This window comes from Falco naumanni, chromosome 3, assembly GCF_017639655.2.
Source record: "Falco naumanni isolate bFalNau1 chromosome 3, bFalNau1.pat, whole genome shotgun sequence".
NCBI classification, from domain to species: domain Eukaryota; kingdom Metazoa; phylum Chordata; class Aves; order Falconiformes; family Falconidae; genus Falco; species Falco naumanni.
In genome coordinates this window covers 79,239,373-79,263,195 of record NC_054056.1, presented here as the reverse complement: position 1 = coordinate 79,263,195, position 23,823 = coordinate 79,239,373, and the positions used below count along the sequence as shown (strand labels likewise).

General features: G+C 35.9%; 1 protein-coding gene across 2 annotated transcripts in view; it reads right to left on the bottom strand.

Moving 5' to 3' along the window:
* The window catches only part of PREX2 (phosphatidylinositol-3,4,5-trisphosphate dependent Rac exchange factor 2), a 181,113-nt gene that overhangs the window by 73,293 nt on the left and 83,997 nt on the right, over positions 1–23,823 (bottom strand). For both annotated transcript variants that reach the window (XM_040587069.1, XM_040587070.1), the window contains 14 exons: positions 22,825–22,928; positions 21,456–21,505; positions 20,829–20,904; positions 20,003–20,075; positions 18,688–18,830; positions 18,450–18,542; positions 16,976–17,124; positions 14,462–14,547; positions 12,158–12,294; positions 9,033–9,150; positions 7,975–8,159; positions 5,050–5,211; positions 920–1,142; positions 364–571 (listed from right to left, as the gene is read on the bottom strand). In XM_040587069.1, coding sequence (XP_040443003.1) covers positions 364–571; positions 920–1,142; positions 5,050–5,211; positions 7,975–8,159; positions 9,033–9,150; positions 12,158–12,294; positions 14,462–14,547; positions 16,976–17,124; positions 18,450–18,542; positions 18,688–18,830; positions 20,003–20,075; positions 20,829–20,904; positions 21,456–21,505; positions 22,825–22,928 — 1,807 coding nt within the window. The remainder of the gene's footprint in view (positions 1–363; positions 572–919; positions 1,143–5,049; positions 5,212–7,974; positions 8,160–9,032; positions 9,151–12,157; positions 12,295–14,461; positions 14,548–16,975; positions 17,125–18,449; positions 18,543–18,687; positions 18,831–20,002; positions 20,076–20,828; positions 20,905–21,455; positions 21,506–22,824; positions 22,929–23,823) is intronic.

The window sequence follows — 23,823 nt, the reverse complement described above, 5'->3', positions numbered from 1 at the left end:
AAAAGTTTATCTTCGGGACTATTCTCTTCAGTACCTGAAGAGTTCAAAAAAAGCTGTTTCTGTACCTCTGCCCTTTGTTCCCATTCCTAGTGAAATTACAGATGTCGTGTGGGTCTCATATTTCTCTCATTTTAAAACAATTAATATTTCCACATTTTAGACAAAAGCTACAAACTAGAGTGGGAAAAAATCAGGGACATTGGGAAAAGCAACAAAATATAATATTACCTACACGTAAATTCTTTACCTTCAATTATATCTAAAGTCAACATTGGTCTCACACTACGCAAAAAGGACACCCAGGTTTACCAGTATCTTCAATGAAAAAATTAAAGGCAGGTCCAGATGGTAACATTTACTTACTCGTCTATTTGACAGACACATGTTTCCACCTCTTTCAGTGCAGCTTGTAATTTGAACAGCAACTTTTGATAGACATCTTGTGTTTCTAAATCTTCTTCTTTTAAGAGGTACCTCAGACCATGGCCCTCTTGCTGGCCAAGAGACTGTCCTGAAGGAGCAGCCATAGTAGTAATGGTATGTTGGACATAAATCATGGGATTCAGTTTACCTGGGAATAATCCAAAGAGGTTACAACATTAACTTTTTTTCAACATACTTTTTGAAATTAGTAGAAAACCTAACAAACATTGAAATACTGTCTTGCTTAAAACTTCATATATTTAATTTTGCATTTCATTTGGCATATCAAAGTCAAGCTACTTGAGGGAAAATTATTGTGGATTTATGACTACTTTTTATTACGCTTTAAAAATAAACCTAAAGTATCATACTAGAGGAATTTCATAAAGCCATGTCCTTAGTTTTAATATTTGGGACATAAACCTAAACCAGTTACCTCTTAAGGCTGTATTATCTGAAGCACCAGCAGTAGCTCTTTCAAGCTCAACTGACTTACCTTGATCAGCGCCTTTGTTTTCCTTTTCATGGGAAAAATGTTTTCTGCTGTCTAATTGTACACCAAAGGCACTACCAAGGGAAGTTAAGGTTTTAGGGTAAGACACTTCCATCACATTGATGTGGCAATTGGTTGGACAGAAATCACTGCTGTGAAGTGGTGAAATCTTTGACTTAGCTTGTTTGAAGGTAGGCCAAGCTCTGTTTTTTAATACTCTTGAAAACTGGAAGTGAGAAAGAAAACAAAATTTTTATTAACAGCTTAGGATGCATCAGTACTTGGTTGACAAAACTTGTGTACCTGAATAGAAAACAAAAGTTTAGTATATTCCAGGCACCCTTGACTTCAGATGGCTTGACTTCATGATTTCCATCTTTACAAGAGAAAGAAAAATATTTTTCATTTTCTATTTTTGAGGGGGGTTGAAGTAAATTGTATTTACAAATGTAAACAGCCTTGTAAAAAGGAGACAGAATTTATTTCCCTTGCAACGTAATAAAATATTGTGTCCCCCTGGGAAGAAAGATTGGAAATGCTCTATGATCCAGTGCTGTACTACACATGACATTTATAAACACCTGCTGACATAGATGTTTTCAAGTCAATGTCTTGCAAAAAAAATCTGATTTTTTTGCCTGAAGCTGTAATAAAGACAGAATCGGAAGCCATGAATTATGAATTTCATATTCAGGAAGGATGAAGTCCATGCTAATGGTTCCCTGGGCTGCATTAGGAGAGGTGCTGCCAGCAGGTGGAGAAAGGTGATACTGCTCCTCTACTTAGCACTGGTGAGGCCACACCTGGTGTACAATGTCCCATTCTGGGCTTCCCAGAAATAGACAGGCATGGACATACTGGAGAGTCTCCAGCAAAAGGCCACAAGATGATTAAGGGAATGGAGCATCTCCCATAAGAAAAGGCTGATAGAGCTGGAACTGTTCTGCCGGAGAAAAGAAGGCTCAAGGGGATCTCATCAATGTGTTCAAAAACCTGAAGGGAGGATGCAAAGATGATGGAGCCAGGCTCTTTTCAATGGTGCCCAGTGACAGGACCAGAGGCAATGGGTACAAATCAAAACACAGCTGTTTCCTCTGAACATCAGGAAACATTTTTTCACTGTGAGGGTGACTAAGCACTTGCCCAGCTTGGCCAGAGCAGTTGTCAGACCTCTCTCCTTGGAGATACTCAAAAGCCATCTGGACACGGTACTGGGCAACCATCTCTAGGTGGTCCCACTTGAACAGGGGGGTTGGACAATACCTCCAGAGGTCCCTTCCAACCTCACCTATTCTGTGATTTTGAATGATTCTGTGAAGCTGATAAACACTGGATCATAAAAACCGCAAACACCATTTACAGACTTTGCTAGTCCACCACCTCTTCTCTCACCTATGTATCAGTTCAGCAATTATGAAAATTCCCACCCCACCCCCCCCACCCTACACACACACCCCCACCCATTTTATGGTCTAATTCTAATACAGTGCTTTCGTATCTTTTTCACTATAACACGTGAAATTTTGTACACACTCTTGAACAGGCTTGGAGGTTTTTGGTTTTTAAGATGAGATATGTCAACCCAAAATGGCTAAGACTAAACCATACTAAGTTTGGACATTCAGAAAATACACCCACTTCAGAATCCTAAAAGTCATGAGATCGAGCTCTCCCATCGGAAAAGAGACTTGTCAGTCACAAGTAGGATTTTTGTCTAAACAAGTCCTTTTCCCCTTTCCAGTGCAGTTTGTGGTTAGGGGAGGATTTTTTCTGGAAAAGACATAATCAGTTCAAAGTCCCCGTTATTTTAATCACCCTGTCTCTCCAGTCAAAATACTGCGCAGACCTACCTCAGCTATGGAGCATAGATCATGCATAAGAGTAGTTTCAAAGTTAACTTGCAAAGTTCCTTCCCTAATAAATGTCAGTACAAATTCAATCAGTCAAGTTTTGACTAACACTTAGTTGAACAAAGGTATGTCCCTTCTGAGTAATAAAAGGTTTTTGTGCTGGGATGTAAATTTTTGTTTGTTTTGGTGTCATATTACTCCAGCCAGATGAACATTTGACTGATTAATTACATTTAAATCTTTATATCAGAACAAGATCTGGAAGATTACAAGAAATCCAATTATGGAATTACTTGAAGGCTGAAGAATGTACAAATAGTTAAGAAGGGCACTAAGGACATTCAATGATGAAAATGTTCCTGCAAGCAGTACATATTTCACATCTCAATCTCCCACACATCCTGCTCCAGAGAGACCGAATGCCTGGCTACAATTTAATCAGGTCATAAGTCAGGCCCAAAATTCTTTTCATATATGTGTTGAGAAACATCTGGGACTCATGGCACTGGACTTGAGATCTATTATGAGCAAAATGTTCTGATAATAATAATAGTAGGAACTGCAGAAATCTGCAGAGTTTCTATTTATAGAATTTGAACTTTCACAGTGAAACCAGGAGCCAAGCTGGGCTCAGGCACTCCAGAACTCTCCTGTAACTATGGTTACCTTTACCTTGCCAAGAAAATGACATACCTATTCCTGAAATTCACTTGTGTTTACTAATTGTCATTAAGAGCTGTAACTGTGAAACTACTGATTTTTGAGAAGATGAGCTTGAAAGTGCAGTTTATATCAGCAATATCTGCTTCTAAACAGTATAAGCTCTACAAAAACTTCCCTGAGGCTGTCCATTTCATATCCAGCATAACACAACAAAATTTCATTTATTGCCTTGGCCTCCAGTAAAGAGATTATATATCGTGCTCAATATTTTTGCTACAGAAAAGGTATAAACCACCTACACGTTACTCAAACTCTAAATACATTATTATTAATGTTAAGACTAACTAGTTTATTATTTTTTTAAAAAATATATTGATTTGTAATCAAATTGAAACCACAGAGGTTTATAATTCAGGCAAACAAGAGAGAATGAATGTTTGGTAATGCAGTATTAATATGTGTTTGATGTCCCCTTCAGTGACTCCTCAGTTTATTCCATTTCCTGTCCAAAAGCACCCTGAAAAGTCTTTGGAAAGCTGCTTTTTTGCCTTCATCCTACTGATGTTTTCCTTATAGTTTTCCCTTCTTTTCCTTTGAAAAACAAGAAAACAGTATCTGCTCTTTTCCATGCAACTTGTAGAATTGTGTGAATTCTACATTGAACCTCTTTTTCCTTTTTTTTTCTGTTTTTCTTTACAATTTTTTGCATATTAACTCTCAGGACAGACCAGTTTGTAAATGTTCCAGCTGAGATCCCCAACCGAGATAAGACAGGGCAGAGCCAGTTCTATGTAGCCATTCTGGGCCTATTTCAAACTAGCTCCAAACTCCCAAGGCTTAGGTTGTTTGGGAGAAGAACCAGAAGCCAGGGTGAGAAAATAAGTTTCCATTAACAAATTGGCAAATGGTTGATTCATTTATGCCCTGCTCAGATATACAACTATAGAGAAATACACCGACAGCAACTCGAGGTCATACTCTGGGTTATTTATTAATTCACATCTCATTAATTTAGATTTCAAGTGTATGAAAGGCAGCACCTTCTTTTTTCCATGCTATCATGTTTTATTAACCCAAGTTAATCTAACAATTTACAGAGCTATTACTGTTAACAGTAATGCTAGAAAAAGTCGTATCAATTTGAAGGGCATAGAAGATGAATAAAAGGGCAACAATTTGTTATTTAAAATTAAGATGCATTAGAAGTTAAAAAACAAGTTTGCTGTTATTGCTTCATTTTTAGTTAACATCTGCAAATTCACTAGAGTATTGGTTTAAGGCATTTACAAGAATGCTGGGCCTTTTGTGGGAAATATGCAGTTGATTGTATCTACAACTGAACACAGTAAACAAGAAAGGATACAATCTACCCAGTGACTAAAAAAAGGGATCATAAAGATCATAAAGAGCACAGTTTGAACACAGTTTATGCAATTACTCAGTTTAAGCAGTCACACCTCAAAACAGCTAAACTCTCAGCCATATTTTTGCCTTGCAATAGACTTTTTGAATATTCAAACATTCAGTATGTTTGAACTCTAAACGTCCAAAGTGTACCACATTCCCCTGTTTTTTCCTTAAAAGACCAATATCAACAAGGTTAGGACATGTCGGTCATACCTTTTTATAACTAGAGATTCTTCGGTAGATATGCTCAATTTTCTCACTGCAAATGACACTGAATTTACTTTGAAGCTCAGTGGGGATCACTTCGTTTAAGGAATTGAGGCTGTTGCAATTCTGCACAAAATGTTCATCACTTTTTGCCAGTGCTTCAAGAATCTAAGACAATAGAAACGAGAGCAGTACGTTATGAAATATGATGATTAGGATAACCTCTTAACCCCTTACTTATAATCCCTTACAACTAAAGCTGAAAAGCGTGATAATCAGTTGCCTTTTAACATTACAGGCAATGCTGCATAACAACAATTAATGAAACTTGGGAAGCAAACAGTTTTTTTAAATCTATCTCCTGCAGAAGTTATACACATAATAACTACTTTTATTTGGCTTCTCATGACATTGTCTGATAATGGGTTTACTACTAATTTACTACTAATGTAACCATTATAGCTCCTCTGAAATACATTGTCTGCTGTATTTCCTTGAACAGCACACGTTGCAAAGCTGATATATTAATTCATTACTTGTAGCAAAACTTTGGTCTGGCAGTATAAGCAATACTAACACGTTGAAAAAGCATGCAAGAAAACTGAGTGCTATCCTCTTGTACATTCTGCATATATAAACAGGAAACAGAATAAGCTATACTGCCCAGCAAAGACTGAAGTCTTGCTATGATGGAAATAGAGCCAGCAAGTGATGGTGATAGAAAACTGAGGAAAAAAAGGCATGTTGCAGAGATGAGGGTAGTATATAGCCCTTTTTTTGGAGTCAGATTTACATTTCAAGCATTGAAGTTTGTGTTGGGGAACTTGGGAGATGCTGGTTGGGTCCAACTCTGAAGATTGGTTTGAAAAAACACCCCAAAATGGCTTTCTAAGAAAGGCACCCAAAATCCATATTAAGGCACCTAAATAAGGAAAGGCTCACATTTTAGAGATACTCAAAGAAGTGTGGACAAACAACACATACAGTATTAATCTATCATGAGACTCATGTCTGTAATTCACTTCTGCTACAGTTCATTATTACACTATTCGCGATCACAGATAGAATACATGATTTATAAGCTGGACCAAGGAGTTTTGAAAAAAATTACAACATACAGAAATTTTGGAGTGCAAAACCTGAAGTTTTTAAGAAGTCACAGATTATAAATGACTAGGTCCTGAGAAATTTTTTTCTACAGGTCCCCAGCAGGATGAATTAAGCCTTTAACTCTTCTGCTACAGCGTTCAATTACTCTACTAAAACCCCGCAGTCACTTTGGTCATACTTTTAAGCTTCCTTTATGTCAGGTTTAATCAATAATACAAATTCAAATAATTCAAGTGGGGGTTTTTTGCAGCTGTGCATTAAAATAAGTGCATTCAAATCCAGTAAGTTTTACAGCACAAGTTTGCATACTTTCTCGTCATAATAATTAACACAAAGATTTGCACAGTATAGGAAAGCAGGGCAGGATTACTTCATTGCCTAATGCCAAGCAGCAACAAATACACAGCATAGAGAGAAGGAAGCATATGGAGAGAAGCATAAGACCCCACTGAACATACAGAGAACTTTATGCTTACGTCATTTAAAACCATTTGCATTGATGAAGTCCTATGACACTTTTTATTATTGCCTTTGAGTTAAGGGACCTGATTTTTCTACCACTGGACCTTTTGTAGTCATTTAGACCACTATCACTTGATATAAACACTACATTATTCTAACACAGTCACATTACATCTCCTTATTGTTTTCTAATAGTTTCTAAATATTTAATTAGTCAGCCTAATCACTAAGGGTGATGACACTGCATTATTTAAAGCCAGAATCAGTGTTCTGGAAGTACTCCTTCACTTAACTACTCTATATACAAGAATGGAAAAGTATTTCATAAGCAGTTAGAAAGTAGTAACTTAAAAAATTTATATGAAATTGTAATTACAGCAAGAATTAACATCTTTAAGGCCAACGACCTGAAGCATTGACTAGACCAGCTCTAGCAAATCTTGCGGTGCTGGTTCAAGAAGTTACTCCCCTGTCTATCAACCTGACTGGCTCCAAAGTGAAGTCAGGGAAAAGAAACCTCTGCCCATGTCTCAGTCATTTCAGTAAAAGATCAGTACTTTAGTTTACACTTCTGATGGAAATATCAACAGAAAAAGAAATTTGCAGGGATCAATACACTCTCCAAAAGTAAAGAAAAAGGGCTTTCATACTTTTATTAATTGTGCTTTGCTAGCATGCGTATGTGTGTGAAAAGATGAAAACAAACTTAGTAAGAGAGCTGTATTACTACAATATTTGTCAATCTGACCCAGACAGTATTATATATATACAAAATTTCACATCCCATTCACAGCAATCACAGATTTTACTATTTGGAATATTCACAAAATAAAAACTCCAAAGTAAATTTTAAAGTTGCACTTTTTCTTTTTCTTCCTCTGTGATTTTGCACCTGTATATGTACAGCTTTTTTTTACTTTCAAACACAGAAAAGACAGAGCTTGTGCTACTCCTTCTACTGAAACAAATTTTAAAAGTTGAACATGCAGTCCTGATGAGATTAAGTAACTTTTGGAAACTACAGCCTACTTTCACCAAGTTTTGACATATCAGTGAGTCTATGACTTTCTTTCAAGTTTTCTTTGATAATTAAGAAAAAAGGGAGGGGGGCAGGAGGAACAGAAGACCTTAAAGTTCTTTTATATTTTTTCCAGTTTAGAGGCTCAATTTTTAACCACGCCATAACTTAGTTTGCTTCCTGAATGCACAATCATTCTCCAAAATGTCAAAGGTATAAAGGTGACCAATTGTAAGATACTAAATAAAATACATATAATCCTAAGAATAAGCAAGAGACAGATGTCGGTCCATTGGTATTAAGCATAGTAAGAATTAATACATATAAAAATTGCTTCATACCTTTGCAGTCAAGCTGAAAAATCCCTTTGGTTCAATCATTTTTTCTAACACGTGGCACTTTATTCCAGCTGTGCTGTCATACTCATAAACCACCCCATACTCCAGATGAACATTGTCAACAGTGAGACTCACATGATCCTTCTTCCCATCAATTATTGCCATAGTGTTAAATTTGTCAATTACCTCTAGAATAAAGAAAATAACACAAATCAGTTGAGGAGGGCTGGTCATTAAACAAACTGAAAAGGACACAGGCAAACATTCTAGTAACAGGTATACTCTGATCATTCTATTTAAAAATGCTCATCAAAAAACCTACCTACCAGCTGAATAATTTAAAAATCAGAACACCAGTGGGTTTATGGATGTTAAAATACTAGATTGCTAAAAAGGCATGAACAGACAAGTCACAGTAGTCTCTCTTTAGAAACAGTTATTGAAGGGACTAATTTAATTTCATTTATAATCCAGAAACATTAAAAAAAAAACAACCAAAAAAGGGAAAACTAAGAACTTTAAATAAACCAGAAGAAAATTACCATGAAAAAACTGTCAACATCCAGAAATGAAATCACAGTATCAGCATTTACCCAGAGAACATAAATACAGTTCACATTAACTGTCGCTTTAATTACCATGATGCATATGAGTGCAGCTTTATCTAAATGTTAATTGCCTGAAAATAATCTGAAGGATAACTGATCTGTTATTTCTTGTGCAGTAGTGACTAATGCATCTAATTTAGCCTTAAATGATTACCAGTAGTGAAAACAGATTAGGTAATTCCTAGGATTATGCATCCTATGAATGAAAATTGAACAGATTTTCCCGAAAGTGTTCACAGAAGCTTTTTCTCAAAATGGGAAATATAATAATTTTTAGAGAATGGCAAATTAAATTTACATGTTTAGAATGCACGAAAAAGCAAATCATTACGTAAAATGCATCTTACAGTCTGCTTGCAACTTCCTCTCTGAAAACAAAACTACTGCCTGTATTTTTCTTGCTACTACACAAACGTTCTGATCAACAACAAAATCAAAACAAGCATCACATACCTTCCACTTTGCAGTCAAAGGCATCTCCTCCATCATCTCCAGAGGGCTTGGTGTTTGTTTTCTGAAGATCTTCCTGTGCGCTTTCAATGCTGTTGTAAACCCACTGTATAGAATCTTGCTAAAAACACCAAACAAAATAAAGACAGCTAGGAAAAACTCTGCAAGTACAATTGGTAGCAACTTATTTCATTGCTCTCAAACATGAAATATTTGCTTTAATTCCCTGATTATTACTAGCTTTACTGCCTTCTGAGCTCCAGGTTTATAATCATTTTTTTTAAAACTACAGAGAATTTTGGTGTTCTCCAAAACCATCTGAGGTATTTTGTCAGCTTTTTATTTCAGAATGTACTATCATGAGACAATATGAGGTCTGTGATACCATGACATCCATCAGTTTCATGTCTCTGCCAAATATAATATAAGGCATTTCAAATCAAACTGCACATGGAAAAGTATTTGAGAAAAGAAGTTGTGAAGAAATAAAGAGAACCGATTTTTGTCTTGCTAAATCTGCTGTGCATCTACCGAACAAAGATATGCTGTGTCCAGTTAATCTATCACCCATGTGCCACTGGCAAGAAAAATATACACTACAGCCTTCATTACTTATACTTGCCTTTACTACAGTTATTTTACTAGATGTTCCTTATTTTTGCCCCAGCTTAGCAAAACCCCCAAAAAAGACAGAATCACAAGCCCTGGAAATCCTGCATCTCATGCAACTGAGTGACACATGAGCACAGGAATAGTGGCTTGGTCATACAACCTATAAAGAAGCCACACGTATGCCTTAGATCTTGTTTTCCCCCCTTAGTTACTCAGCCACACGCCCATCATATCCTTGTGGAAAGGCCTATCAAGCATGCCATCTCCAGACTACTTCTTCTCTTACCCTTACCCTTCAAAAGCAGCTTAGCAGTCAGCTTATCACTCCCTCTCCAGCAGCTACAGCAGAATAAATGGCATGACTATGACTAATCCTAATTCACAGACTTTAAAAAGTTGTTTGTGGAAGAGTTCAAAGTTAAGCAATGATAGCAAAAGTTTAAGCCAAATGCTACAATTTTCACGCAAAATCCCAAGCACATCTGATTATGCTTCTCTAACATACAATATTCAGCTGCTATCTTTACCCCATTAATCATAGATAACTATATTTTTGTATGACTAAGATACTGTTTCCTAAATTCATCCATGCTCTACTTTTCACTCAATGGCACTGAACTTATTTGATCTTAATATGACCTAATAGAAGGAGTAACAACTTAAACTGGTAGTCTGTTTCTCCAAATTTAACAGAAGATAGAATGCAGTATGATTTGGAGCAATGGTCTCCAAAACCATTACAGAGGCACAAACTAAGCATAAAATTGTCACAGCATGATGAGTATCACTGCAAAGAAATTGTAATTCTAAGAAGTAAAATCTGCTTTCAATTTTCTTTTTCCAGACAAGAGAGAAATAATATAAACACTGTCCAAAAGAAGTTACTCAGTTATTCACACTGCAAGAATCTGAAATGAAACTTCATGCTCCAGGCAATCAGGAAGAGTCCTCACCCTGAGAAGTGGAATATGCAGGAAACAGAAAAAGTTCCCTTTCAATTATGCAATTGCCAATGACAGGAGAGACTGAAATATTAAATTGATATTAATTAAATGAGCTAATGCACTGTACTTACAAAACAGCAGAAATCCATAATCATCTTCCCAATAATTAAAAACTCAAACTTCTGAATAGGAAATGAAATTTCAGCTGTCTTGACACCCATGGGAAAACTGCCATCTATTTCAGTCTAGACACTTCTCCCATAGCATTTGATAGCGCTACATCCTAAATGAAGTTTTTCTTGTCAGTCTGAGGGATTTTAGTTATTTGTGATTTGCTGAATTGTGATAGCTGCTTTTTAAGATTGAAATAAATACTCTGTATAGGAAAAAGTGTTAAATACTCCAACATATTACACAAGTGGATTAAAAAAACAAAGTAACTTTGCATGTCAAGGCATTCATGCCAGCCAACATTAATCAGTCCTCTCTGGTTGTCACTAATCCCTATAGGAACTCTACAGTTGCACTCAGAGAGAACACACCTGCTATAAAGAATTTAACTTATCTATTATTCTAGCCAGTTATGCTACTAGTGCACAAAACACCCTCTCTTTACTAGAGTGCATCTTCCTTTAAAGAATAGGTGGGCTTGATCTTAATATGGTATGTAACAACTTAAATTCTGCATTAGAGTTCAACCACAAATGTCCAAACACTTCCATAAAGACTGTATTTGCATGACACAGTTCTAACTACCTCTTACTTGTAATTCTTATCTCATATCTATGCAGTTGGTGTGGGAGAAGGATTTCACTCTTGATTTTAATTGGATTTTTCTTCTCAATTAACATGTACTGGAAGCATTTGTGAAGTTAATTAATGATACTGAATCACAGTTCATGAAAAATTTGCAGGAACTTGGAAAAATTACATTACAGAATCCAGCTGGTTTTGTTTTCTTCTTAAATTTTTTGCCTTGGATCCTGAGATTTTTCTCCTAAACTAACGTGAAAAAGATAACAAAAATTGCATGTTTGTATTAAAAAAAAAGATAAATTTTGAGTCCTTGAATGTATGTTTATTCCCAAGATTGGGATGCAATGGGAAGACAGAGACTTTTATAGGTGGAATATGTGCACTCTGCTATGTGCTGAAGTGTTACAAAATCCTGGAAGAAGATCAGCTTTTTTGCATTGCATTCTCCTGCTGCTGAGCTGGCAGAGAGCTGTGTAAATCCCTCTCCATCACAATGAGAATATACCTCATAATGCTTTCTGCACAGAACTGCAGAAACACTTGAAATAATCCTTTAAAAATACCATATGAGAAAAAAAAGAGCTGTAGCTTTATATTTATTTCAATGGAGAAAATAAATAGACCTCGAACATCAGCAATATATTGAGCAATCTTTAACTTCGCTACTTCAACTGGCCTCCCTTCACTTTTATTCACCACTCCTTTCCCCTCATCCCATTCAAACACAACAGATGTGGACAAAGATAGAGAGTACGCTGTTTACTTTGACCCAAAAAAAAAAGAAGAAAATCTGCAAGGGTATGAAGTGAGACATACCTGCATTGGCCGTCTGTACTTCCTGCAAGCCGTGACATGAGCGATAACACTTGCGTGAGTCTCTTTGCTAACATTAATTCCATTCACTTTGATTATGCATTGGCCAGGATGAAGACCTGCTGCAGCTGCCACCGTTCCTATTAAATAAACCCACACAGATAACAGACTTCTTTTCCTAAACATCTCCTTTAGAGCTTTCAGTCCAAAAGCCTGATTTTTAAATCAGAATCTGCTCTCACTGGCTCTTACTTAGTTCCTCTGACCACAGGATGCTTCTGCAGTCAGCTAGACTCCAAGAAAATGGAGTTCCCCAGCAGATGATTCCATAAAAAGAGATCACACTTTTTTCTAAAGGCTGTTTTATAAAACAAATGTCGATTAGTGATATGACAGTGTGGAAATTCTGTCTTAAAGAAAAGGATTTTAAAAGGATAAAAAGGCTCCAGCTTGAAACTCACTAATTATAACATAGACCACTTTTATTGTGATTTTTTTTATATGCCACAAGCTTATGAGCATCTTGACTACTTTAGATGTCTGTGTTTTAAATATAAAACAGCAGCTTTCTGATAATCCATAAAGAAGTATCAGAGCATACTAGTGTTTCTTGTTAAACACTAAGCAAAATACCCAAATCCAAAGGCATTCCCAAGGATCTTGTTCTTATTTTAATCTTTTTACCAACTCTTTTATAACAGAGTGCTTTACAGATTTAATCAATATACGCAAAGATAATCAAGTAAGAGATCTCAATTTTTTTGTTTGTTTTGTTTGAGAAAAAAAACCCAACAACACCAAAACTTTCTCTTTGAGCAACATAAAATAGACGGTTTGACAATTTATTTTCACACTGGAATAACCACCTTGGGAAAATCTTCTATGCATTGAATAGGTACTACGAAAATAGCAGCTGTCTCCAGGTCTTTTCAGTGTGACTCAAGCCCAGTCTTGAAAGACAGCCTGTTGGAGTATGGCCTTAGTTCCAGCTACCTGAACATTCTCTATTGCCTAGAGACTGCAAGGCAGAGATGCAGAAGCTAGCTCCTGTAAAAGAAAAGGCTAGACTGAATTTGTAGGGCTTACAAATAGAAAAGCTTGTCATGACTTGTCAGCTGAGCAGACTTGACAAGGAAATAGCTTAAATAATATACCTGGATTTCCTTCATTTTAGGTACTATCAGGTTAGATGAGAGCTGCATTTTAAATACAGTATCAAATAAAGTCTTTGGAAATGACACCATTACGAGCTATTGATCGCTTCCCAAAAAAAGATTTAAAAATAAACGTTTAAATGGGCCTTATTACATCTCTCTCTCTCCAAAAAAACCATACCATTTCTTCAAAAAACTCAAGGTCCCAATTCAGCAAAGTATTTAAGCATATGCTTAAAATCTTTCAGGTTTAGCAAACCACACAAGCAAGCACTTACATATTGTTGAGGCTAATTGGAATAAAGTATGTACTTAATGAATAAGGATAGGCAGTTGAATTGAGATCCAGGTGCAGAAACAATTATCACATCAGCTCAACAGTCTGTGGTTTATTACTTTCTCTTGAAAACCTAATTTCTGGCACCACAGCCTAGAAAAAGAGTCATCAGCTTTGTTCAAATCTAGCTGCTTTGCAGATCTGTTCACTTTAAATTCCTCAATTACAAAAGGGAGAGGGGAGGGGGAGAAGACAAAACTGCCCCACAATAGCTGAAAATACAGTGTTAGTTGGCTCCACCGCTAACAACATGTGACAGCAACAAAGAATGCTTCTTTGCAGAAGGACTTTTATTGCTAGTGTACCAGTCAATAACATACTGAGTTAGGGATGGCAAGCATTTGACAATCCCATCACAAAATGGACAAAACAGTGTTTAGAGGAAACACTGCAATTACTAAGACAGACTAGATTACTAGCACCCTTGAAAAGATTTGTGAAAATTGCATTTTCTGTAAAATGTTTTCAGAACACTGCAGAACCACATGGCTACCTAACAAATTAATATTCAGGAAGTGAGTGGTTCCCAACACTCATTTATTGGAGGTGATTTTGCATCCAACAGCTATTCCTTAGTCTAAAAGAATGCACAGCCTTAACTTAACTTCCCTACATTTGTCAAAAGCCAGAAAAACTATCCAAAGCTTACAAAGTATAAGAACACAAAATAATCTTATTTGGTTTTATTTAATACTGTATGTTACTTTAAGAGAAACAAAGAATCTCAGCTGAATCACTGGACCTAATTTGGATTTATCTCAGCCATGCCACTTAGACATGAAGTATCTGTTTACCACTGCCATTGACAGCTCTTACCTCTCCCAACAGCATGGACAACTGATGGGCCAAATCCTCGGATTTGGAATCCAAGTCCATCTGCAGAATCAGGAATCTTCACTGTCCTGATACAAGCAAACATTTGATATGAATGTAGCAAAAGGTAGCATTTTGTTATTCAAGATAAAAGTGGACAACAATAAGTAGGTTAAAAGGGTGCAAGATGCCCCACTTTCATTCACTTCACAGTCTCAGATTCAGCATCGCTCATATTCCAGACACTTTGTACCACTGACATCAGAAATCAGAGCGAAGTGAGATAACAAAACCAGTCAGAAGAAGGCAATACTATTTTGCAGGGAAATTCAATATGCCAATTACAACCTAAGCACCACGGCTTTAAAATTCCTCCCAAAGGGACCGCAGTTTGGGTAAGTTGCCACAGCACAGAACACTGAAAGCTCTGGGAAGGCAGGCAGTCTCTCAGCTAAGAGGACAGAACCTGGGGACCACAGATCACGGCAAGCCTTGACAAAAGAACTGCATTAGACTGCAGAGACTAGATCCCTATTACAATTTGTTACCATCGAAGTGTCTGCTTGGTGAGTTTTATTGAAAAAATATTTTGTTGCAGTTTTCTTCTAGCACCTATAGAAAGTACTGGGTTTTGTAAAGCAAGAATTGGCTACTACTGTGCATATAACTTGTAAGCACATTGTGCTGCACTCCTGCTGGGTCTTAGTGCAACAATGATATGCCTACTGACAAACATAACCAACAAAAGCAGTTCTGAGAATCAAAATTCACATTTGCTCCTTAAAATGAAGCCCTGAGCTCACCCAAAGTAAGCTAGCATATCTGCATGATATCAGCTCAGGTTCCAGGAAAAGCAACACAGCTGCATTAGCCCTAATCAGAGCTAGTTAGGTCATGCATAACAGTGCACTCATTCAACTTTGCAGCCTTTACTTCCAGAGCCAGCTTCCTTATTACTTAAGGGATCTTTGCTACAAGCTCCATTTGTCAGTGCAAAAGCAGACAAATTCAAATTGATGCTGAAAAGTGATTTTAGATTTGGACTGTAATAAACTTCATTTACAGGTGGTTTTGAATAGCATCACTGCATCATTTCTTGTACCTTCGTTTTTTTCTGGTATACATGATGTTTAGTATTTGGAGATGATTATCAGCAGAGGTGAGATCCAAAACCCACTGAAGTCTACACATTTTTTAAAAATATTAGAATATTCTTGAGCTTAATAGATTTTAATTTGAAATATTTTCCGAAGTATAGCATCATTTAGTATACTTATATATTAACTAAAGTTGATACAATCTATATGGTTTCATTCTGAAAATGTTTTGTGAACATGCTAATGAGCTATGAAAGACCATCACTGGCAATTTAGGCCAAGAATTTAGGAAAGAATCATCTCTTCTGCCAACACAGTTGTGCTAGCAGCAGCTCCTGACAAAAAGCAGGCAGCACTGAGAAGCAAATTCTTCAACCCCTCTGAACTCCTCATTCACTAGATCATCTCTGTTAATCTTGAAATCCACCCATATTTTTACAGGCAAGATGTGTCAAATTAAACCAAGATCTACATTAAAGAAAGGCCAAGTATATGCCTTTTATGTTTGCTAAACACTATCTTCTACTGGTTTGAGGAAATTTTTTGTTGTTGTTGTTTTTGTTTGTTTGGGTGTTTTCTCGGAGTATCTGTCCAGATGATCATCTTTATGCCATATTTCTTTCTTTGCTCTTTTCCCCTTTCTGGGTGCCATATGCATTCCATTGCATAACAGGAGAAATGTGTCTCCACTCCACCACTGAACCAGACTCACTTCCAAGGTACTTTGCGCTATCTGGTAAGAGAGGATGGTTCCTCCTTACCCTGCAAAATTTGATCAAAATTTCTCCTGACCACTGTTTCTTACTTTCCTCTTCCTTTCGTATGTATAAACTAGTAACAACTGTATTAACTTTATTAATAGACCTATACTCATTTACATACTTACTGAACCCAGCCATTAGGCCTCATTTTGTATTTCTTTAACGTAACAAAAATTGCATTTAGATAGGAATCGTCAAAACAGAAACGCATCTGTTACGTAAAGGTGGAGAGCTGTTTACTTGCTCCTGCTGTTAACACAACCAGCACACATGCTGAAGTGGCCCATTAGATCACAGAGTCCAACTTCTGCCAAGCCAGCAACTAATCCCCAGACAGAGGAACTTGTTTAATAAACACAGTGAGAGGTAAGTGATCAAACCAGTTCATATAGTCAGGGAAACTTCATGTTCTTTTGTGGCTCCTGCAGGTATTTAAAGTGGCAGAGCTGATGAACTAAAGCACTTGTGTTTCACTTTTGCTGACTGTCAAATGTAATAAAACAAAATCAAAGCATATCAAATTGCTTGACCTTACAAAGTCAGATTAGATACAGCATTTCAAATAACTTTACAGTAGTGCTGTCTGAAGTTCCAGCAATCCTTTAAAATTCACTTCAACTGTAGTTTGTAAAAATTCCCCCAAAGGAATGTCAACTTACTCCCGTGGTTTGGTGCTCACAAGAACCCGCAGGGGCTTTCTGCTGTTTAAACATGCTTTTAGGAAGCAATCCACTTCACTGAAGGGACGCAGAAAAACCAGGTCACCGTTAATGGCAAAGATTTTTTTCCCAACCTCCAAGCCTGCCATCTAGAAAACAAAAGCAGTTGTGTATATGTTTGTTTTTTATAACCACTAACATTATGTTTTCTTCTGCTGGCATGAAATCCCAATAGAAATAATGACACACATCTTTCCTGTACATTCTTTACGCCTCCTTCAATTACCATGTGCAAAAGACTTAACACCACAAAACGTTTCTAGAACTGGTTAAACTAATATGAAGGGTACAGTAAATATTCATTCTGAAGAGATCAAAATACAAGACTAGTCTTAATCAAGATTTTATGACAGTATTACAATATCAATTAATACTTGTAATAATTAACACTATAGCTTGAGGCAGTTTATTTTTTATGACATTACCTAATTTGTCCATCCATCATTCTCCAAAGGAACTAAAGCTTATTTTCATAAGGAAAGACCTGATTAATATTTTAGTAAGTTAGTATTTATTAAGTTCCAAACCAAAACAATATCCTCAAACGTTTCATGGCTTTTGAGCCAAAGGTATGGCAAGCCAAACTGCATAGAGTTTTTAAACTCTGGTCTAACAAGAAAGGAACTGTAACCAGCTGGATGGCAGGAGTACACAGAGCAGCTCAGGGCACAGGCTAAGCTTTAGCACTGTCTGAGATCACAGCAAAACCTGACTGCTATAAATCACTCTTGTGTGGCTCTGTGACTGTATTATATTATTGATTTGTTGTATCTATTTTCATCTGAAATTTCTATGCCAATATGAGATTTAGAAAGGCTTGAGATCCAGGTTCAATTTTTTTCTCTCATGGAAAAGACCCATTCTTTATCTTTACATGTATAGAGACTCCCATGCAGTTCAGTAGAATATGAATTTAACCAAAAAGTATCTAAAGCAATACTAACAAACAGAAAGGCTGCAATTTACTCATTCAGATTGTCAAATTCTAAACTTTATCCAAAGCTTGACACATCCTTTTTTATGAAATATATCAAGTGTGACTCACAGACAAGCTTTATATTCATTTCATATTCTACCAAAAATGTTTATTCTACTCATGATTAATGTCATCACTGGAATAGTATAAAATGTACAAAAATAAAATGATAAATTTTATATCACCACTCAACATAACAATTTACCTGAGCAGAAAATGAGTGTTGATAATGGTCAGAACAATATTTTAAACAAAAAAAAAAAGAAAAGAAAAAAAAGGAAAGAAAAAAAGGAGGAAAAAAAAGATTCATAACCACAGCTTTCCTGGAAAGTTGTTGTTGTTACCTTCTATTACTACATATTTTGCAAACTGATGTACAAAACATACACCTGTGATCAAGTGAATAAAACAGGGAAGATAATTTGTAATACTTGATACCTCAGCATTTGATCCTTTCTCCACCACTTTAATAATTGGCACCTTGTTTTTATCTTCTAAACCAAAACCATAGGTGCCTTCATTAGATTTAATCTGAAAAACAAAATTGTTCAAAACACTGTTCAGAAAGAAGAGCTAAAGTATATCTCCATTAAATAACAATACACAGTGCTAATATATTGTCACGACAATCATTTTTTTCATTCATCAAAGCATACTATCATTGGGTTTCACGCACCAGTAATGACTTGGCTATGACATTTTCCACTACTTTCAGATCATGTTTCATGAGTCTCTGCTTCATATTTGACCCTTCCATTTCTTCATCCGCATAAAAACGGAACAGCAGTGGTTCATCTTTAAATTCGCTTTTCTCTAACACTGTATAATACAAAACCACACATATTAATCCTTTTTGTTAAATTTTTTAATATAATCTTTCATCTTTTGGAAAATACCAAAAATGCATACACATATTAAATGCTAGCAAACTATTTTTCTGCATGAATCTAGGAAAATCTTAATTTTTAATGTGAACAACAATTTTTATTTGGATCCGTTCCAGATAGGTATCACTAAGCTCATTTTCAACAACAACATCTGGATTCCACCAAGCTGAGGATGACACATTAGCCCGAAACAGTTTTAGTGAAAATGTTCAAGCAAAAGTTTTCTTCTTAAAAAGAATTTTAAAACATGATTTTGAAAAGTGCTTCTGGAAAACTGCTGGAGATGCTTACCACCAAGTTCTGGCACTCTCCAGGTGGTGAAACATGTCAGGTTCAGTATTAGAAATGGGTTTGGTGGGGATGTAGAAGCAACTAGAACAGCAGATGTATGCAGTTTGTATGTTTAAAAGTGAAAGGAAAAAGAATGAACAATGCCAGACAGGAAGTTAATTCTCCCTCCTTCTCTAAACAAGCTGATGAGAAAATAATTTCTTCCTCTCTTTATTTCAGTAAGTTACCTACTGCTTCAATCCTTTCACTGAAATCTTCCCTGTGATGGTATTGAACATGACGTTGTTCATCTCTTTTTTGGTACTGCACACACTTCTGCTCTCGTCTCCCTCCTTCTTTCTTCGCTATTGTCCTTATCATTTTCCCATTTTTCTACACTCCACTTTCTCCTGTTGTCACCATTTCACTTTTTTAAAGTCATGCTCCTCCATACTCCCTTCATTCCCCCCCAGATGTCTCCTTTCTTTCCTACATATTTCCTAAATGTTACTGTCTCACCTGTCCAAATATGTGTTACTATCTTAAGAAATTTCTTTCAAAGTGGCTAATAAAACTGCCCCCTCCTAAATACTTTAGAAGATTAATTCCTCAGTACATGTTTTAAAATTGACTGGAACTGATTTTCAGAGTATACAATAACTTTTTTTTTTTTTTTTTTTCCAGAAGACAGTAGCACAGGTCTCTTTAGCAATACAATGAAAGAACTTTCTGTCCCTTCTGTAATATCTCTACCAGCCCCTGCATTTCCTTCCAGCTATGTAAACAGCATTAAACAAAAGGTAAGCATACCTTGTACAGAATGTATGTACTTACCATGGTGCATAAATCCATTATCACAAAGAGCTACGCCGAATATCATAGCTTCCTCCCTTGTCCGGCAATCCCCCTATTAAACCGCAGCATATTTTTAATATATTTTAATGTAGCACCAAGATGGATACTATGCACAATGGCATAACTTCACAAGGCTGACAATGGTTAAAGATTATATTTACCACTGCCACCTTCATATATACATTTATAGCATACATATAAAACAATACATACATGTTTATCATAAAATAGTTTGGGTTGGAAGGGACCTTTATATGGTATACCTCTTCACAGTTACAAATAAATATAAACATTTTAGCAACACTGCATTCTCCATAAAAATTTAACATTAAAGAATCTGAAAGCGTCAGTTTTTAACTTTTATTTTATAAAACTTATGCATGTTGACTGAGTGGACAGGATACCTTGTTCTTGTTCCTAGTTCACTGAAAATAAAACAGAATTGATGACAGCAAATTGGTACTGACTTTTGTCCATTTAGTTAGTAATTCAGAGTTTTTCAGAGCCTATCCATTTCATTTTAAGCCATGAACAGTGTTACATGCTGAATCACAAAGCTAAGTCTCATTAAAACATTTAAAGTTCAATCGCAAATAAGGAAGATAAGCACCACAGGGATGAGCAGCATGAGCAGCATGGCTGCTGATGGCTGATTGCTTTTACTTTACTAGTTTAAGAGGATTACACTTACAGAGGCTGTTCCAATAACCCTTAGACAAAGTGTCTGCATGTTATTCTGCTTAATACATCAGTAACTTAGAATTTAAATGCAAAACATACTTAAATCCAAAAGATGAATACTTGCCTGTGCAATCAACCAGTCTATCAGTTTGTTAGCCATAACCACAGATTTGTAGGTCCTCAAGTGATAATCTTTATCCCTGTTCAAAACAAAACAATTTTTAAAAAACAAAACCTCAAAAGAGCCTAACAGATGAAAACTTGTATTTTATAAACAAGTTAGTGCAAGCATGAATTGAGTGTTTTCTAATGGTTCAGAAGTTGCCTCTGGAGTAAAAAAGTGAGTCAAGCTGTTAAGTGTAGATAGAAAGGAGGAGGCTGACAGTATCTTCCTTGGGCAATAATATCACTGGAGTATAGATACAGTTGTTTTGTTACAGCTGGGACTCTGCAAATGAGATAATGGGGTGCTAGTAAAGGAGTGTATTAATATATACAGTAAGCATATAAGCATATCCATCAGGACCTAGAAGGCTCTAAAAGTCTGTAAAAAAAGGTCATATTGAATGGAGCTTGCAATCATTTAATGATTCAGTTATGCTTTTTGTCTTGATAGGCCTTCAGTCTTGTTTGATTACTCCCAAGAGACCAATACTGAAAGGATGGGTTAGGTTCCTACATTCAAACACAGTACCTTCAGGTTATATACTTCTTCTGAATTACTCTCTAAGGATTTCTCAATTGGACTCACCTAATTACTGGGGTAAACAGACTGTGAAGGCGACAGTACAGTCGTACACCCTGTTAAAGAGAAAGATGAGGTTAGTTAACAACACATTCACATCACACAGAATGTTAAGAGGAATGGACACAGTACTTCATTTAGATAGTAAAAAAAGTCTGTTCAAATTTCTGTGTATTTTCACATGCCAAAACTTAGTATTTCATTGTAACAATATTGATGAATAAACTGTGAGAAAGAAAACATTTCCGATCTAATCTAAGCTTCACTGAGACACACGCAAAAAGGACAGCTTTAAGGTAGCATTAAAAAAATTTTGAAGGTATAGTACTTTGAAAGAAAAGTATACAAAACCTGAAAGATAAAGCAATTTTTCCATGCATTAAGGTCTACCCAATCACTGGTTGTTATTCTACACACAAAATGAGTAAAAACACTGCATTTGATTATATACATCGATATGTTACTGGCAAACTGAAATTACAACTAACCAATAAACTCAAGAAAAAGGCAAAAAGACTCAAAGATTGAAAATAGCTTCAATTAAAAACAAAAAAATAAAATATTTGGAGGAGTTTAAGAAACTATTATCAGAAAACTGTATTTAAAAAAAGAAATCACATTAGTATTACTTAGCAGACTGTCAAAAAACATTTATGTTTATAACATGCAAGAAAAAACACATATAACAAAAGCTGTGTCAGATTAGATTCCATTCTACTTCACTGTGCCTAGTAGTTCAGTATTGAAGATATTTCCAGATACACCTTACACTAACAAATGCCAGCAGAAAAGTAAATGACTCTGTAATGTAATACCCAAATGCTGACATTTTCTACCACCTCAAAATCATGAATATGATTTTGAATATTAATAAGTTTAAAGCCAACTTTGTTCAATCATTTTTTTTGTGCTCAGTAATGTAAATGGATAACACTACCTGTGTTTAAACATCTATGTGACTGCAGATTTACTGCCTTGTTAAGGCACTAATAAGAGACACTCAGATTTAAGAGCAAATTAAACCCAATTTTCTACATACAGCTTCATATCTATTAAAATGGACTGAAAATACAATAGACTGAAACACCAGCTTCAGAATAACCCAGAAACACAGGCAATGCATCCTGCATTTGAAACCATTAAATAAGAAAAATAACTAAAAAATAACAAACTTTAATTTTGTACTTAAAATATGTAACAGTAAGCCAAAATCTTCCCTAACAAATGGAAAACCTAATTTGATTCACATAAATACAAAGACAGGCAAGAGTGAGCAGCTGTTGTTTATCCTAGGATAGTATTTTACAATTTTTTCAAGCAGAACCTTCATTTTTGATGGGTTCTTCCTAGTAACAGCAACTATTCTGTCCTGTACCTTAGAGATCACATCCTGCATCTCATTTCTGGGGTAGTATGTTCCATCATCGTATCGGAATCTGTACAGCATGTGTTCGGGTTTGAATTGGTGCTTATCTGTAACTAAATTTAAAAAAACAACAACAACAACAACAAAAACAAACAAACAAAAAAGTATTGTTAGGTGACTTTCTAAAGAAATCAACCAAAGGGCCAACATCATTTCTTCTAGTAACAGCCCATTACACAGCAATAGGTAGACTTCAGACAGGGAGGGCAGGAAGCCCCATTAGATCATTGGCCTTAAGTTCCTTTATGTCACCAGTGACATCTCTTACAATGTTTAAGTAGTCCAGAAGAAACCAAACAATTTCAAGTCACAGGGCAAAGAGTAAGATGAACAAACAGGCAGGGAACAGCCTCAAAAATTAGGTTCTCAAATGTTTTTAGTCTTCAGTACTTTTGTAAAGCATATTAACCAAATAGCCAAATAAAGCTTCTTTTGCAACTATTCATATTACTGTTCCACATCGTTCTCTGTTCTAATTCTCACTGAGGCAAATCTCCAATGAACCAGCAAAAATACAAACCCTCCACAACACATCTGATAAGTCTTGCACTGGGGAGAAAAGGGAGAGGGAATGTATTCCTCCATACATAGCCAGCTGAAAGTCTTATGTGCAAGAGACCAGCAACCATTATGAAGGTGTGGATTTCCCCAAAGGCCCATGAAAAAGGATGTGAACAGGTGGGTTTCCAGAGTTTCACAAGATTCCAGCAACAAACTTCACAACTTCCAAGTGTTTTGCCAAAACAGTCATATCGTATGATACAAAACTTCTACAGCAAGTCTTTCTGAAACACAGCCGATTCATTTGATGGCTGAGGATAGGACTAGGCACCAGCACCACCCTAGGATAACTGTCTTGTATTAATTACTGTTTTGCTTGCAGATGTAAGCTTTAATTTTTAAACTAAATTTGCATGTCATTGACTGATAAAAGAGGGTACTGTAATG